The sequence below is a fragment of the Pseudorasbora parva genome, chromosome 2, assembly GCF_024679245.1.
Source record: "Pseudorasbora parva isolate DD20220531a chromosome 2, ASM2467924v1, whole genome shotgun sequence".
NCBI lineage: Eukaryota > Metazoa > Chordata > Actinopteri > Cypriniformes > Gobionidae > Pseudorasbora > Pseudorasbora parva.
The window spans coordinates 33053393-33067194 of NC_090173.1; the positions used below are offsets into that span (position 1 = coordinate 33053393).

General features: G+C 37.6%; 1 protein-coding gene and 1 long non-coding RNA gene across 2 annotated transcripts; one reads left to right on the forward strand and one right to left on the reverse strand.

Annotated features, from left to right (window-relative positions):
• Window positions 1-128: 128 nt before the first annotated feature.
• Window positions 129-11502, forward strand: prr14 (proline rich 14). The gene is made up of 8 exons (XM_067416553.1): window positions 129-287; window positions 1905-2041; window positions 4337-4380; window positions 4472-7126; window positions 8126-8276; window positions 8366-8475; window positions 8599-8667; window positions 10056-11502. The coding sequence occupies exons 2-8, from the start codon at window positions 2039-2041 to the stop codon at window positions 10378-10380; spliced, it is 3357 nt and encodes a 1118-aa protein (XP_067272654.1). The 5' UTR covers window positions 129-287; window positions 1905-2038; the 3' UTR covers window positions 10381-11502.
• Window positions 11288-13697, reverse strand: LOC137041186 (uncharacterized). Its single transcript, XR_010898062.1, has 3 exons — window positions 13344-13697; window positions 12536-12723; window positions 11288-12102 (listed from the first exon to the last, which is right to left on the reverse strand). It is a non-coding gene; the product is annotated as an uncharacterized lncRNA (long non-coding RNA).
• Window positions 13698-13802: the final 105 nt, after the last annotated feature.

Sequence of the window (13802 nt, forward strand, 5' to 3'; positions counted from 1 at the left end):
TCTCCCTCCTGAAACCTAATTGGCCAGTACGTTGACGCTACACATTTTTAATTGGCAGCAATTTTAGCGTCAACCTGAAGGGCGGGACAAGTTTTACTATGCAAGATTCTAATTGGCTTATCGACTGACCGGGAACATGCTCTCACCGAATGATAGGTCTGAACCATAAGCTCAATGGTGAAACTCGGGCGCCGTCCGGCATGGAAATGTCACACAAACATCGGTGTTTTAGAAACAACGCCTAAAGGAGATGTTTTCACAGCACGTTTTCCCTCAAACGATTTTAGGTTAGTGTCCAGTTTATTTACATCATTTACACCTGTGTTTGAAGTACAAAATGTAAAATACTTTTTTTAATACAATGTATTTGAGTGGTTTATGCGTAGATAGCAGCATAGCTCAGTTAGCCGCAGTATACGTCGACGACGTAACGTTACCCAAAAACCACACCAGTGTCTGGAAGCGAATCTTTTTATTAATAAACACTCTGCTGAAAAAATAATGCTGAAAAAATAATGACCGTAACCACCGAGGAATTCATATAGTTTAGTCTTTTGTGTTTTTAAATGTTATGTGGGAATCTGTTTGACTGCGGGTATGGTATATTATTCTGCTAAAGTGAATGTCTGCGAAATGAAACTGTTGTTGTTTGATCTGTTCTCGGTACAATATGTAACGTTAGAGTTGTTTAGCCGCACAGTTAAGCATTACACGTTACTACGATGAGAACATTTATAATAATCGTGTTCACAATTTGGTTTGCTAGTATAATAAATACTAGCAAACCAAATTGTAACGAACGCAGCGTAGACTCAATAAGCTCCACGGTGTGATTCGCAAGTTATTGAATTAACTTAACGTTACGTATTTATTTTTTATGAAAATGTAGCGCACGCATTAGCAACCACGTCTAACGTTACATTAACAACATAACTGTGTTAAATGAAATACAGACACTATTATATTTTCCCCGTAACGTTACACATAATCAGTGTGTTCTATTGCTCACCATTACTGAAGGAAAATGAGAAGCGTGGTCTTTAAAAGCAGCTGAACGTTTAAGTTAACGTTATGTTAGCGTTTTAGATAACCATAACCACCCTATAATTATGGTACAAGTAAAAAAAAAAAAAAAACTGTCTAAAAGTAAAGATAAAAGTCTACGACACAGTGTGGACTTAAAGGAACAGTTCCTTTATTTCCAAAAGTTCCTTTATTCCAACAGTTCCAATTTTCTCACCCTCATATTGTTCCAAGTCTTTAAGAATTTCATAAATGAAGAAGTCTTACTAGAGGACTGCAGCTGAAGTTACAATTACTGAATAAAATGTATTATCACCATGAAATCAATTCTTATTTTTTTTAATGGAATATTGCAGTATTTATTATAAATGATTTATTTATGCACATCTATTTTTTTTTTAATGTGCCCTCGTAATCTGTAATCAAAATAACTTCCCCTCCCTCTTGCTACTACATATCTTCTCTGATTTTTTAATACAAAAAATGAGGGCGGGACAACCTGACACTTACATGACATTACAGCTATTGCTTACAACCATCCGATCCAATCAAATCCCGATGAACTGAAATCAAGTACTGCCTTAATTTTTCTCTTTCAAGATATTTCACTTATACACATACAGACAATATCACTATAGAGGAACAATTAATTGCAACTCCGTTTTCATGCTGACTTTAAAAAGGGTTTTAAAATGTCAGTTATAGTATAGTTTATTTTTTTAATCCTTAGTGAATTCTAATGACCATAAATTGTGTTTATGTATTAAATGAGTGCTTGATAATAACTTAAGTGAAATTAATGAAAATATTGGTAAATGCATTTGTGTAAACTAAAATAGGAATGAAACTGGTTAACCAACCATTGACTGCTTGTTCCACAGTTGTGATGACTTGGGAATAAGATAGGCAAACAGGAAAAAGGGGACCACGGAACCAGGAAAGAGACTCAAAAATGAGGCTTGGTCATCACAACCTCAACACTTGAGGTCATCCCCATGTGAGAGCCACGAACAGCATGGTAAAATGTTTTTTGTCATCCCTCAGAAATTTCCCATTTCTTCTTTTTCTTTGCAACATTAGCTCACAACTTCTTTCAGACAATTAAGTCACAACTTAATGAAATCACAAAAGCTGATACAAGTAATAGATATTTAGTCAAGATTAGGTTGCTCACAACATACAGTTTACAAAACCATCCAAGGCATTACTCATACTCATGAGGTGGTACTGTTGTAAGAGTAACTAAGGTATCAGGGAGGGAAGACAGACACAATGAAACTGACAGTGGCACACCTTTAAGAGCCATGCAAAGGATACAAATAAATAAAATAGAAGAAAATTGTAGATAGTGAGGTGTAAAAGCCAAAAGGGACCTTTTTTAGGTTTTGCAGTAACGACTCATTTAAGTCTGCCAGCCAATGAACTGGCTTAGAGCCCTGCACAGGCCTCAAATCTAGACCCTAGCCCGGCCCGGCCCTGGCCCTGGCCCGAGACGCTGAGGCCCGAGCCCGGCCCGTGTCCGACAGCTTATCAAAATTGTCGGCCCGATTGCGACTGGAGCCCGTGTTTTTTGTTGTTGTTTTTTTTTACATTGTTGCAGCCATTAAAATTGTTCAGTTTTGTTTTTAATGTCAAAGTAGTTATATTTAGTTTTGTATCTTTATTACGTTATGAAAAATGTTAAAAAAATGTTTAGAGCAATTTTTTTGTTTGTTAAATTAAAGTTTAAATTTTTTTAAGTGGAGCTGACAATGAGTTAACCGTATGCTTAACCAATTTAGCCTCTCAAATCAGCTCTTGACTGGTCTTGCCTATAATAAAATCCATAGATATAAAACACTTCAAGCATCGCAATGTAAGTTAATTTAGCCTACTATTACCACCACAGTAAAAGGCATTTTTGATGAGCCGAGGCAGGCTGATACTGCTCACGGCTCTCACAAACGAAACAATCTAAACAAATAAAAAAAATAAAAAGAACATGCAGGTTGTGTTATACCTTACACATCCGCAAAATGATAATATATAGCTCATAACACGCTCTCACACTTTTATTTTTTAACTGTTTGCCAGGAGTAAAATTTATACATGTGGGTTAAACAACCAGATACATCTACACTTGTCCAGTTTTGTCTAAAATGTTTTTATACCACCTTCTGAATTGGTTTTAGTGATTGGAATTAAATAGGCTACGTCTCGAAAGAATCTCGGAAGGCATTTATGTTTACTCCTGGTCATTTCGCAATCAGATAGATACCTGGTCAGAGAAAACAAATGAAGGAACCAGTTGTAAAAAGGCCATAACTCTAGCAGCTGCGCTGAAGAAACGCACACTGCTGCTGGCGAGACTCTAATCCTGTGGCAGCCATGTCTTGACAGTCGTAAGCTATTATGGTCTCGTGTTGTTTCCACCAGTGCAGAACACACACACACACACACATACACACACACACACACACACACATTTTATAAAACAGTTAGGTCCAGTCTAACGATTCTGATTGGATTGTGTTGGTAATAGACACTTTCCTAGAGCTAAAATGAGTGCTGTGCATCTAATAAGTGCTTTTGATCTTTTTTTTGCTTTAAATGATTCACGGAATACACTGAAGGTTTGCCACAGTTGTCCCACCACCTGTATGCAACTGAGTGCTTCAAACGCCTCCATGATCACAAAACACACTTTTTTTTAACTTTTAAACAGCAAATGACGGAATTTTACCATACATTTTTACAGCGGCTCTATTCAAACGGGATTAGTATTACCCGAGGTCATTTTTCCGGACCTTTTTACAGAAGGAATCTTCACTGACATTGTCCGTAATGATTACCGAGATTGCAAATTCGGACAGGAGAATCACAGAGAACCTCTGGTAATAATTACTTTACCCCTACGTCTTCATGTTAAACTAGTCTTGTCCGAATAGGGCTTAGGTCTAATAGCCTGTAACACAATTTAATTTATTTAAAATGACACAAAAGTAAACCCAAATTCGAGCAATGTAAGGTTAGTAATCTATATTCACAGTAGTCAGATGTTATTGTTTTTGTTCATATTGTGTGCAACAGTCGAGTGACGGAAGTAAAACTCCCATTCAGTTTCTCCATACTGATCAACCATGAGCTCAGAGATGTGTGCTTCTATTTTTAACTTTATTTAATTAAAAATGTTTTATAGTTACATTTCTGGTGAATTATTACACTACCTATAGCAGCACTGATAGAATAATAACTGATAGACTTATCAGTTACTGTAAGACAGTACAGCGTGTTGTCTTTTTTTTGTCTTAACCAACTTTGTTTTTTTTCTCAGACAAGCTCTGGAGTTGAAGCTGAGATGGAGAAGCAATATTCAGAGTGAGTGTTACTGGGTCAGATGGACAATAAGGATATGTAGACTTTAGCCAGCAAACATCTTTTAACTATGTCTTTTGTCTCTTTATTTTAGAGGTGAAAGCCACACACCGGTATCAACCTGTGCAATCTCACAGATAGGAGATGGCAGCCCAGCAAAGGAGCAAAGCCATGATCTGAAACCAATGGAAAAGGAGTCCCCAGAGAGGCCTTCAGCAATAAAACGATGGGAGATCGGTCCGCTTCTACAGTCATTCAAATCCAAGATGGCTAGCTTCACTGAGATTGTCATGAGCCCTGTTCGGCTTTTTAAGCCCAGTGACTCGCTGTCCTCAATCGTACTTCCTGAACAGCATGAACCATTGATGACCGAGTCAAATGTTGAAAGTTCAACCCAGGCAGAGAAGGGCAAGATTGATGATAAATGTAGAAATGGATTCTTTACAAAAAGGCCTTCTTCAGAAAAGTTGCAGTGCAACACTGCTCCAAAACGCCACAAGGTTGCACAGAGACTGAACTTTTGTTCAAGAAACAACCACGAACCAGTATTGGGTCATATTCAAATGCACAACGAGGTTGCACCAAATGAAGAAAATCGGATAGACTGTCCTTCAAGCCAGTCACAACAAGCCGTCCATCAAGATCTAACTTTTGTTTCCAGTCCTTGTAAAGCCCGGAGTACTTTCCTCAGGACTAAACCAAATCTGTCCACAGACAAACCTTTGAATTCTGCAAGTGCCATGCATCTGTCTAGTCAAGCAAATTTTCAAGATGATGCGGTTATTGTTCTGCATCGGCTGTCAGGTGAGAGACAGACCCATAGCAGTGACACAGCCTGTGTACATAAGTCATGCCTTTTAGAAGAGGGCTCAAACCTGTTGAAACCAGATTCAAACAGCAGTATAAACAAAACTTGCTTAAACAAGCCTGATCCTGAAGCCTCATCTTCTAGCACTTCCTCTAATTTCGACTTGATAGATAAAGAGACAAGCACAGGTGGTTCGTTTGCCATTGAAGGAGGATCCTGTACATGGGTTGCCATCAGGAAAAGCCCTAGAAAGAAACATCTGTTATGGGCTGCTGAGCCCACCTCCAGTGAACTGGCCACTTTTGTGATAGGATCAAAGCCTTTGGATGTGGAGATGAAGGAATCACAGTCTGAAAATGTTTTGAAATGGACGCACCATTCGGCTGAAGTTTCAGACTCACCAATGAGCACTACTGTCAGGGAAGTGAGGGCAAAGAGAAGCAGAGAAGCTCCTCGGATAACGAAAGACTTAAAGGCAAGGAGGAAATGTGACATGCAGAATGCTAAAGAAGGAAGACCTGCGGGGAATAAACAGTTAAAAGATAATGGCATCAATCTGGAAACAAACCAGGAGGATGAAACATTTATTCAGGTTAAGAAAAAGAGGAAAGGTATTTCTGTGACACACCCACTTCAAGACTCAGATGTGCCCGTCTGTAGTAGTAACACAGGTGTTGAGATGAGAAATTCTGTAGAGTCGTCAGAAGAAATGGGACAGGACAAGACAACTAGAAGTCGGTTGAGAAAAAATTTAAAATGTAGGACATTACTGACCAATAGCAATGAGGGTGATGCTGCTGATGCAACATCCTCTCAAAACTGCACTCAAAATGTCTTAATTAACAAGAGTGGTGTTCATGGCAATTACATAAATATCATAAATGGTCCTTCAGAATCTCCCAGATTTCAGCACTGTACACAGCCGCAAGAGCCTGGGCAGATCATTGAAGCTCGTAAAACAAGACGGCATCTTAAAGGTACAGGTGATGCTATGCAGAAGAGAAACCTTCGTCCACCCAAGCATAAGTGTGAGGACTACAGTTTGACTTCAGTGGTTGATCCAGCAGGACCAAGCAAACCTTCAAAAATTACACTACTGCACCACCAACAGTCTGTTACTGTAGCTGAGGAGCAAGTGACATCTCTTTCTGGATCAAGAGAAGAAATAAAGGACCTTTTGTCACCTGATTCAACAGCTTCAGTGCATTTAGAAAGAAAACGAAGCAAACCCCTGAAGAATGTAAACCGACCAAGAAGAAAAGATGTTTCCGTTGCAAAAAGAACAGGCTCCATTGGAGGCGTGGATGAAGCAGAGAGCCTAGTAAAGGCGACAAAAGCTGTTCCAGAAGTGTCGTTGTCAGGTAGCGGCTCCAACCGCCTCCTGCGCAGCTTCTCCTGCCCTGAAATCCCGTCCCTAGTATCCAGTGACTGTCATTTACCCCGGTCCCACATGCATGACAACAGCACTACCTCACCCAGCAGAAAGAGCTCACCCACTCAGCTTCCCATCCACCATCACTCTCCGTCCAAGCGCACTCGCCGGCACACCGTCTGCAGTGTGGAGATTGAGCGAGAAATTGCCCCTTTGTGTCTCCGTAAAGAGGTGTACCCTGCTAGTCGGGGTAGCCCTTTGTGCCCCTCTTCCCCTTATTCTCCCTCCACCTCTCTCACAGCCCTCGCCTCGTGTTTTTTGTCCAGTCCTTTAGCATTCTTGTCTAAAAGCTCAAGCCAAGGGCGTAGTCATGCTAGTGATGCCAGCATTGGCAGCATTTCAGCTGCCTCTAGTTTTGTTGCATCAGCATCATCATCATCATCATCACCGTCCTCCTTCAGTTTCCCTTATACTTCCACCCTCACGTCCTGTCATGCTTTAACCGGCCTCTCCTCTGTTGTCACTCCCAGCCCTGAGACACCTTCTGCCTCTGTGTCATCACTCTGCAGGTAATTTATCAGATTCCCATCCACCCTATCAGAGTATGCTTGCTTTTTATTTCCCATTATTATGTATGTGTTATGTATATACATTATTATATAATGTAGCATGTTGAGGATTAAGGGTGCTCTGATTGATCAGATACCAAATTGCTATCGGACGATAGTTGCTGCTTATGACTTTTGTCAGTGATCTCTCAAATTTTCAATCTCATAAACCGATCTCATGCTGACATCGCAAAAAGACATGGGCCTGCCATGAGGGGTATGGCACATAGCTTGCAGCAGTGCCATCTCAATTTCTGTTTAGTGTGGGTAAAAAAATAATAATGCTGATTACTTGGTTAGCTACAGTTCATACATCTTTATTAAGTAACTCTTGACCGATCAACATTAACAGTAGCATATGTTCAGCTAATCTCCCTCCACTCTCTTCTGAACTCTTTTGTCAAAACGGCATGTTCCCCTCAATAGATATTAATAATTAACAAACCCCTGGGTGATAATTAACATCAATCTAGCATTAAAGATGGCTCTTTCCTCAAAAGCCTATCCATTTCGTTTTGATCGCTTCCTATACTCATTAAAGCGACATAAATGCATAAATGTAAATGTCTTAATAAGGGTAATGTTTGTATAAACCTCGCATTTTAAAAATGTGGAATCTATATGTTGTATTTATTTGATCATAAATGCTGTAAAAATAGTACTATTGTGAAATATTACATTTTAAGTTTTCTATTTTAAAGGAACTGTATGTAAGAAATGTATTTCAATGAATCATAAAATGGCTCTGATATGTCACTAGACATTAAGAAATCATGTTCTTAAGACATTAAGACCCCATGATCGATGATCAGTATCAGCTGATACTGCTTCCAGTGATCACTCCCAAAAATCTTGATCCGAGCACCATTTTTTATTATCTTAGACATTACCCCTATAAGAAGCAAGACCTTTAAAAAAATGCATGTCAGCAGATAAAATCCAACCTTTTCTTTCCTCAAGTGCGTTTTCACAGAGTTCTTTGGAGGGAGACCATGGAGTGCTTCAGATGGATTGTGAGGAGGCAACAGATGAAGAAGAGAGATCCAACTTTGACCTTAAGCTCTCTGCAGCCATCTCAGAGGAGAAAGCATTATCAGACTCTGAAATCAAGGTGCGAGTTTTCTCTCAAACTTTAGTTTGTGGTTTAAAATTATTTAATTTTAGTTATTCCTTCTTAAATCTCCCCTGCTGTGTGAACAGACAGACGTAAAGGATGGTCAGCGAGGAAAGGTGTCCTCTATTCGTATCCGTAAAAAGATTCCAAAGCCTCAGAATAATCTCACCCCTATGGGCCTTCCTAAGGTTATAAGGTGTGTATGCATTGAGAAGTTTATGGACTTATATTTATATTTTCTCCAACTTCATAGCTGAAGCTAATGTGCGTTTAAATTTACCACATTATAGCAAAGATGCATCTCTTGTTTGTTTTTCAGAATAAAGAAGAAGGATTTTAGCTTGGAGGAAATCTATACAAACAAAAACTTCAGCAAACCTCCTGATGGGTGAGACATTTTCCAAATGTGTTTTGTTTGCTTGGTAGTTGAGTAGTTAATAACCCTTTTATCGACTTAAGTGGTTCTCAAAGTTTTTTTGGCTACATCTGATCAAATCAGACCATCCAAATACCACCTGTATTTATCAACACCGCTTGGATGTCATTGAGTGCAAGCTTAAGAACATTAACTCTTTCCCTGCCAACATGGAATTTTCTATGCTTCCTTTTTTTTTTTTTTTTTTTTTTTACTGTTAGACACTTGGGGGTGCTATCTCCTGAACGAGTACAGAATCTCCAGATCAAAACACATGTGAAGGAGACTAAAAAAATAATCGTATGCAAGCAGGTTCATATGTAAAATAACATGATTATCAACATTAAACAGCATATAAAACAAAACTATCTAGTGTTACTTTATGAAATGTCAACTCAGGATGAGCTACAGGACTGTGCAAGCATCAGGGGTGTTGATGGACTCAGTCTACTCCATCTGTGTTTGATCATCGTTCTGAATTTGATCTGGATGTAAACTTAGACAAAAATTTGATTTTTCTCTGCTTTTTTTATTTTTTTTTATTGACACTTAATTTAAGTGCTAATAAAACAAAAATGCATGAAGCACATAAATGCATGAAGCCATTTTTTGTCTAAAAGCAGAGTCTATTCTTTCTTTTGATATATTGCATGTTCAGATATTCATATAAATAAATCATTACATTTTGTGAAAATGATCAAAAACACTGGTGATGGCTGGCAACTTGTTTTTTTTAAATGCTGGCGGGGAAAGAGTTAACATTAGGAAAGCAATGCAATTAATGTCTTTTCCTCTCACTCTTAACAATTTTTCTAGATTTCTAGTAATCACATACTTTCAGGGCAGACAGAATATACTCAGAAGCCCAGTTTTAGGACCTTTTAGTGCAAACTATTTAAAAAAAAGCTATTCAATCATTGAAAAATAAAAAAATCTCCCCCTGTATGTTTTTTTTTACCTGCATGTCATATGACCAATGACCATTAATCAACATTAGATAACCAAGAACATGTGAATGTGTTGTTAAATTATTAAATTAAGTCATTAAGCGGTACTTCAAGTAAATATGTAAAAGAATTGGTTTAAATTTAAAGGGGTTGTGTTGACACAAAGGTTTGGGAATCCTGGTCTAGTGCATTATATTGTTCCATAGTTGTGTTTCATATCACAGTTTGCTTTCCACTCATTTAATGTTTATCAAATACAGCCTTAAATACAAATTATTAAGTAGAATAATTATATGTAGCATATTAGGACTTGAATTTATCTTGAGAGCATGCAGGTACATTTTCGTGAGGTGTTTTAATTCTTTCCATTTTATCATCTGGTCAATGAAGCTACTATTGCAAACTTTTTTTCAGACGTTTGGAAACCATATTTGAGGTGCCTCTTAACCGGCGAGATGGCTCTCAGGCTGTCGTGGGCCAAAAAAAGGTGAAGCGCTTTGTCGAGTTCCCTGAACTGGGTGTTACCAGGAAGCCTAAGAAACCTCTGGTGGGTGTAATGGTGGGGGGTGGAGCCCAGAGGAAGGCAGGAGGGACCTCTGGGAGCTGTAGAACCAGACGAGGTGTCGAGGTCTCTTCTAAAGTGGAGGATGGCCTCACCTTGCAGGAACTGGACTCACTCCTTTGCTCCAAGCTTGAGGAGCTAGACACCTGGATGGCACTTCAGCAGGTAGCAGGCTAAAGCAGAGGTCTTGTTTGATCTGTATCAAACAATGAGCTTTATGTGTATTATGTTCAAATTTACTGTCAATTCATCAAAGCAACCATAAATAGATTTGCAAAGCTGTAAAATCTCTTTTTGATTACTAGTCTACTGGAAAAGATCATACAAATACACAACATTCTTTATATATTTGCAAGGTATTTTGAACATTGGTCTGATAAACAAGAAACACCCTTCAGAAGGAGTAACTGCGTGCTGTTTTGTTCATTTGTAACTGTTGAAAGGAAGAGCACTTGTTTACATTAATGTGTGACGTGTATATATATCTAATTCCTGTTTGCCACATCTCCGTATCAATGTGTTTCAAAGTAAGAGTCACCAGTTCACTCATAAATCATTTCTCTCTCATATCTTACATTTACAAACATTTAAACATTACACATAAATTCACATTTAAACTTCTTTGGTTCAGTTGAAGGCCTTAAAAGACTTTCTGTATGTTTTCTGTGTGTTTGGTAATAAAGGAGACGGCACAAAGGCTTTTATAAAGTTGTGGTGGCGGCATCGAATACAGTGAGTTACCAGCAAGACAAAAGTTTGCATTATTCAGTTTTAAATTATTCTTTTTGATTCTCATAGAAGCATAAAGGATTTAAAGGTTTCAATGCATTCTGTGCTTTTACTCAGGTACTCTAAATACGGTCCATTCACTTAATTTAGACTTTAGTTCCTCTTTGATGTAGTGACTTATAATACTGCTTCATGGTGTTTGAACATGTTGAATGGTTTGTGCGTAAAATTGTTTGATATGTATAATATGTCTGGGTTCTGTAGTTCTAACAGACTACGATTGAGCTGTGTTTTGTATATTAGTACCACTGCTCCCCCGAGCTGTTTGTATAGAAGTTCACAAAGAACAGGTGTATTTTGACTGTTACGCATTTTATTACAAATCCTGAAAGATGTAATGTACAAAACATAAAAAGCACAACGTTGACTTATTTACAAGAACAAAGTTAATAATGTAACCACATCTCAACATTTGACTGCCATGCTCTCTGTGAGTGTTTCAGTGTTTCATTTCCTGTTTTCATTAAAGCCTAAATAATAAAAAAAACAGCTTGCTGAAATGTAAAAGTAGTTTTTGTCTGAATAGTGTTGGTTTTGTGTGTGTGCGTGGCTCTGTCTGCTGCATGTAACAAATTACAGAAAGTTTCTGAGCCGTTCTTTTTAAACTGCATTCCAAAAATAAATGCTGCTTCAACAGTAGTGATATAATTTTACTCATTAGTAAGATTCAATATGTTTTGTAACTACTAAAAGCATTAAAATGTTTAGCAGGAGTTGAGCTGTTGAATCTTGTTTTAAAGTTTTGGACTTTTGATCCAGACTAATGGCAAGCACCATTCGAAACCCACAATAAATGTAAATAATGACCAACCTATTTTTTTTTTCAGGTCAATTTTTTTGACTGTCTATGCACTGTTTGATGTGAGCAATGAGACTTTTGCTCTTCTGCTTTCTTACAGTTCATTTAGCTGTTGAAATGCTTCTGTGTCAGTCTATGAAGGTTACAATATAGGACAGAAATCCTATCAGTAATGGAAAGATGAGAATTAAAACAATCCAGGCCACAATGGACCAAATTCCCCATTTACAAGCTTTTTTGGAGTATTTCTTAACCTTATCCCGTGTTTCTTGACGATCTTCTTTTTGAAGTCTTTTTCTTGTCTCTCGAGCCTTGAAAAAAGAAAAAAGAAAAGGTGTCAGATTTCCAGATATTTCTTTATTATTCTTAGGTTGAATGGATACGTTTCTTTCATCACTGCCTACACATCTTAGGTTTCATGGTACTCCTGTGTGTGTGTGTGTGTGTGTGTGTGTGTGTGTCTGCCAACAGTATCTATGTTATTGGCAGCAGATCTTAGATCTTTTTACAGAAAATGAATAAATAAATATCACAAAACCACTTAAAGCCATATGAAGTATTTATCTCGTGTTCGTCTACTACACTAATCTTTTACCGAGACTGCATGAGTGGGTTACTAAATATAATTCTAATAAGTTAAATTTTACATATAGAGATTACTGATGCTTATTACAGTGGTATAGCGCTGTAATGATACATTACTGACATTTCAATAATACTGTGTAGTTAATAAGCTATAGTTACCTTGACAGAGTACATAAGGGACATGATTCCAAAGCAGGAAAGGCCGCATATGATACTGCATATGGCTAATTTCCGGTGGTCTGTGTCCTTACAGATGTCATGTAGACCATGACAGTCAGCCCTTCGCTCAGGCTGTTCAAGTAAAGTATCGCCAACACTCACTTCTTGTAGTTCATTCGCATCCATCTCTGTTAAGAGTAAAAAACAAAAACAAAATATAAATGTTGGGAAGACAGCATAAGTAGGCTAATGGCACGTTACTGTATTTGTACTATAATATACAAAGTTTATTGCAGAAGTTATGTTAGATCAAAGTAAAAGCTTACATGTAAATAACGCCAAGCAGTGATTTAAAACAAGATGAGCAGGTTCTTGACACTGATTTTTTTGCTTTTGGATTTAATAGAGGGTAATTAAAATGTTTATATAATGTGTATATTTATAAAAAATCAGATATCTAGAGTGAGAGGAAGAATAAATGTATACATTAGAAGACTTTAACAGGGATTTTCCAACATCATCTCAAAAGCATTTAAGATGAATTGAGTTTTGATTGATCTCTTGTCCTGGGGCTTGAAAAACAGGTATGGACAGATACTGGCATCAGTAATGTAAGAAAACAATGACACATCTTACTGCTAGTTGTGGTTATGAACGTTATAACAAATGTTATTACTTGTCAGCGTTGTATAACCCTTTTCTTAGCAATATAAAATCTGCCTCCAGAAAGAAGATTATCTTTGAAGGGAGCAGCAAATGAAAAGCATGCCATTGAAACAGTTGTGAAACAAAATATCTCAGTACTTACAGACTCGCCCAGACTTGATCTTGAGGAAAGAAGGGTCTAAAATTCCTCAGTTCAATCAGAGATCCAAAGGTATTTAATAACCAACTCTGTTGCTTTTGCTTTGAAAAAAAAAAAAAAATATATATATATATATCTGGTGACCAATGCTTTGATAATTATTCTTTCAGTTTATGTAGAAGGTCTAGTTTCCTGTGATAAAACTGTCACGTCGTTGTCACAACTTGATGAAACTCAGATGACTTCCCACCCAAACTTCCTGTTATTGTCCGTTACATGTGTGAAATATTTAGCTTCTTTAGCTCCAGTTTAGACCTCTGAAGAGATAAGCAGAGTGTGAGAATAAACTTTTTAGTGTCTAGTACAACAGAATAAAGCACCTCCTGTGTTCCCTCCCACTTTGTCTCATTCACTCCCACACAGTTTGACATATTTCTTCCCCTCACATTCTTAAAGTGTAAC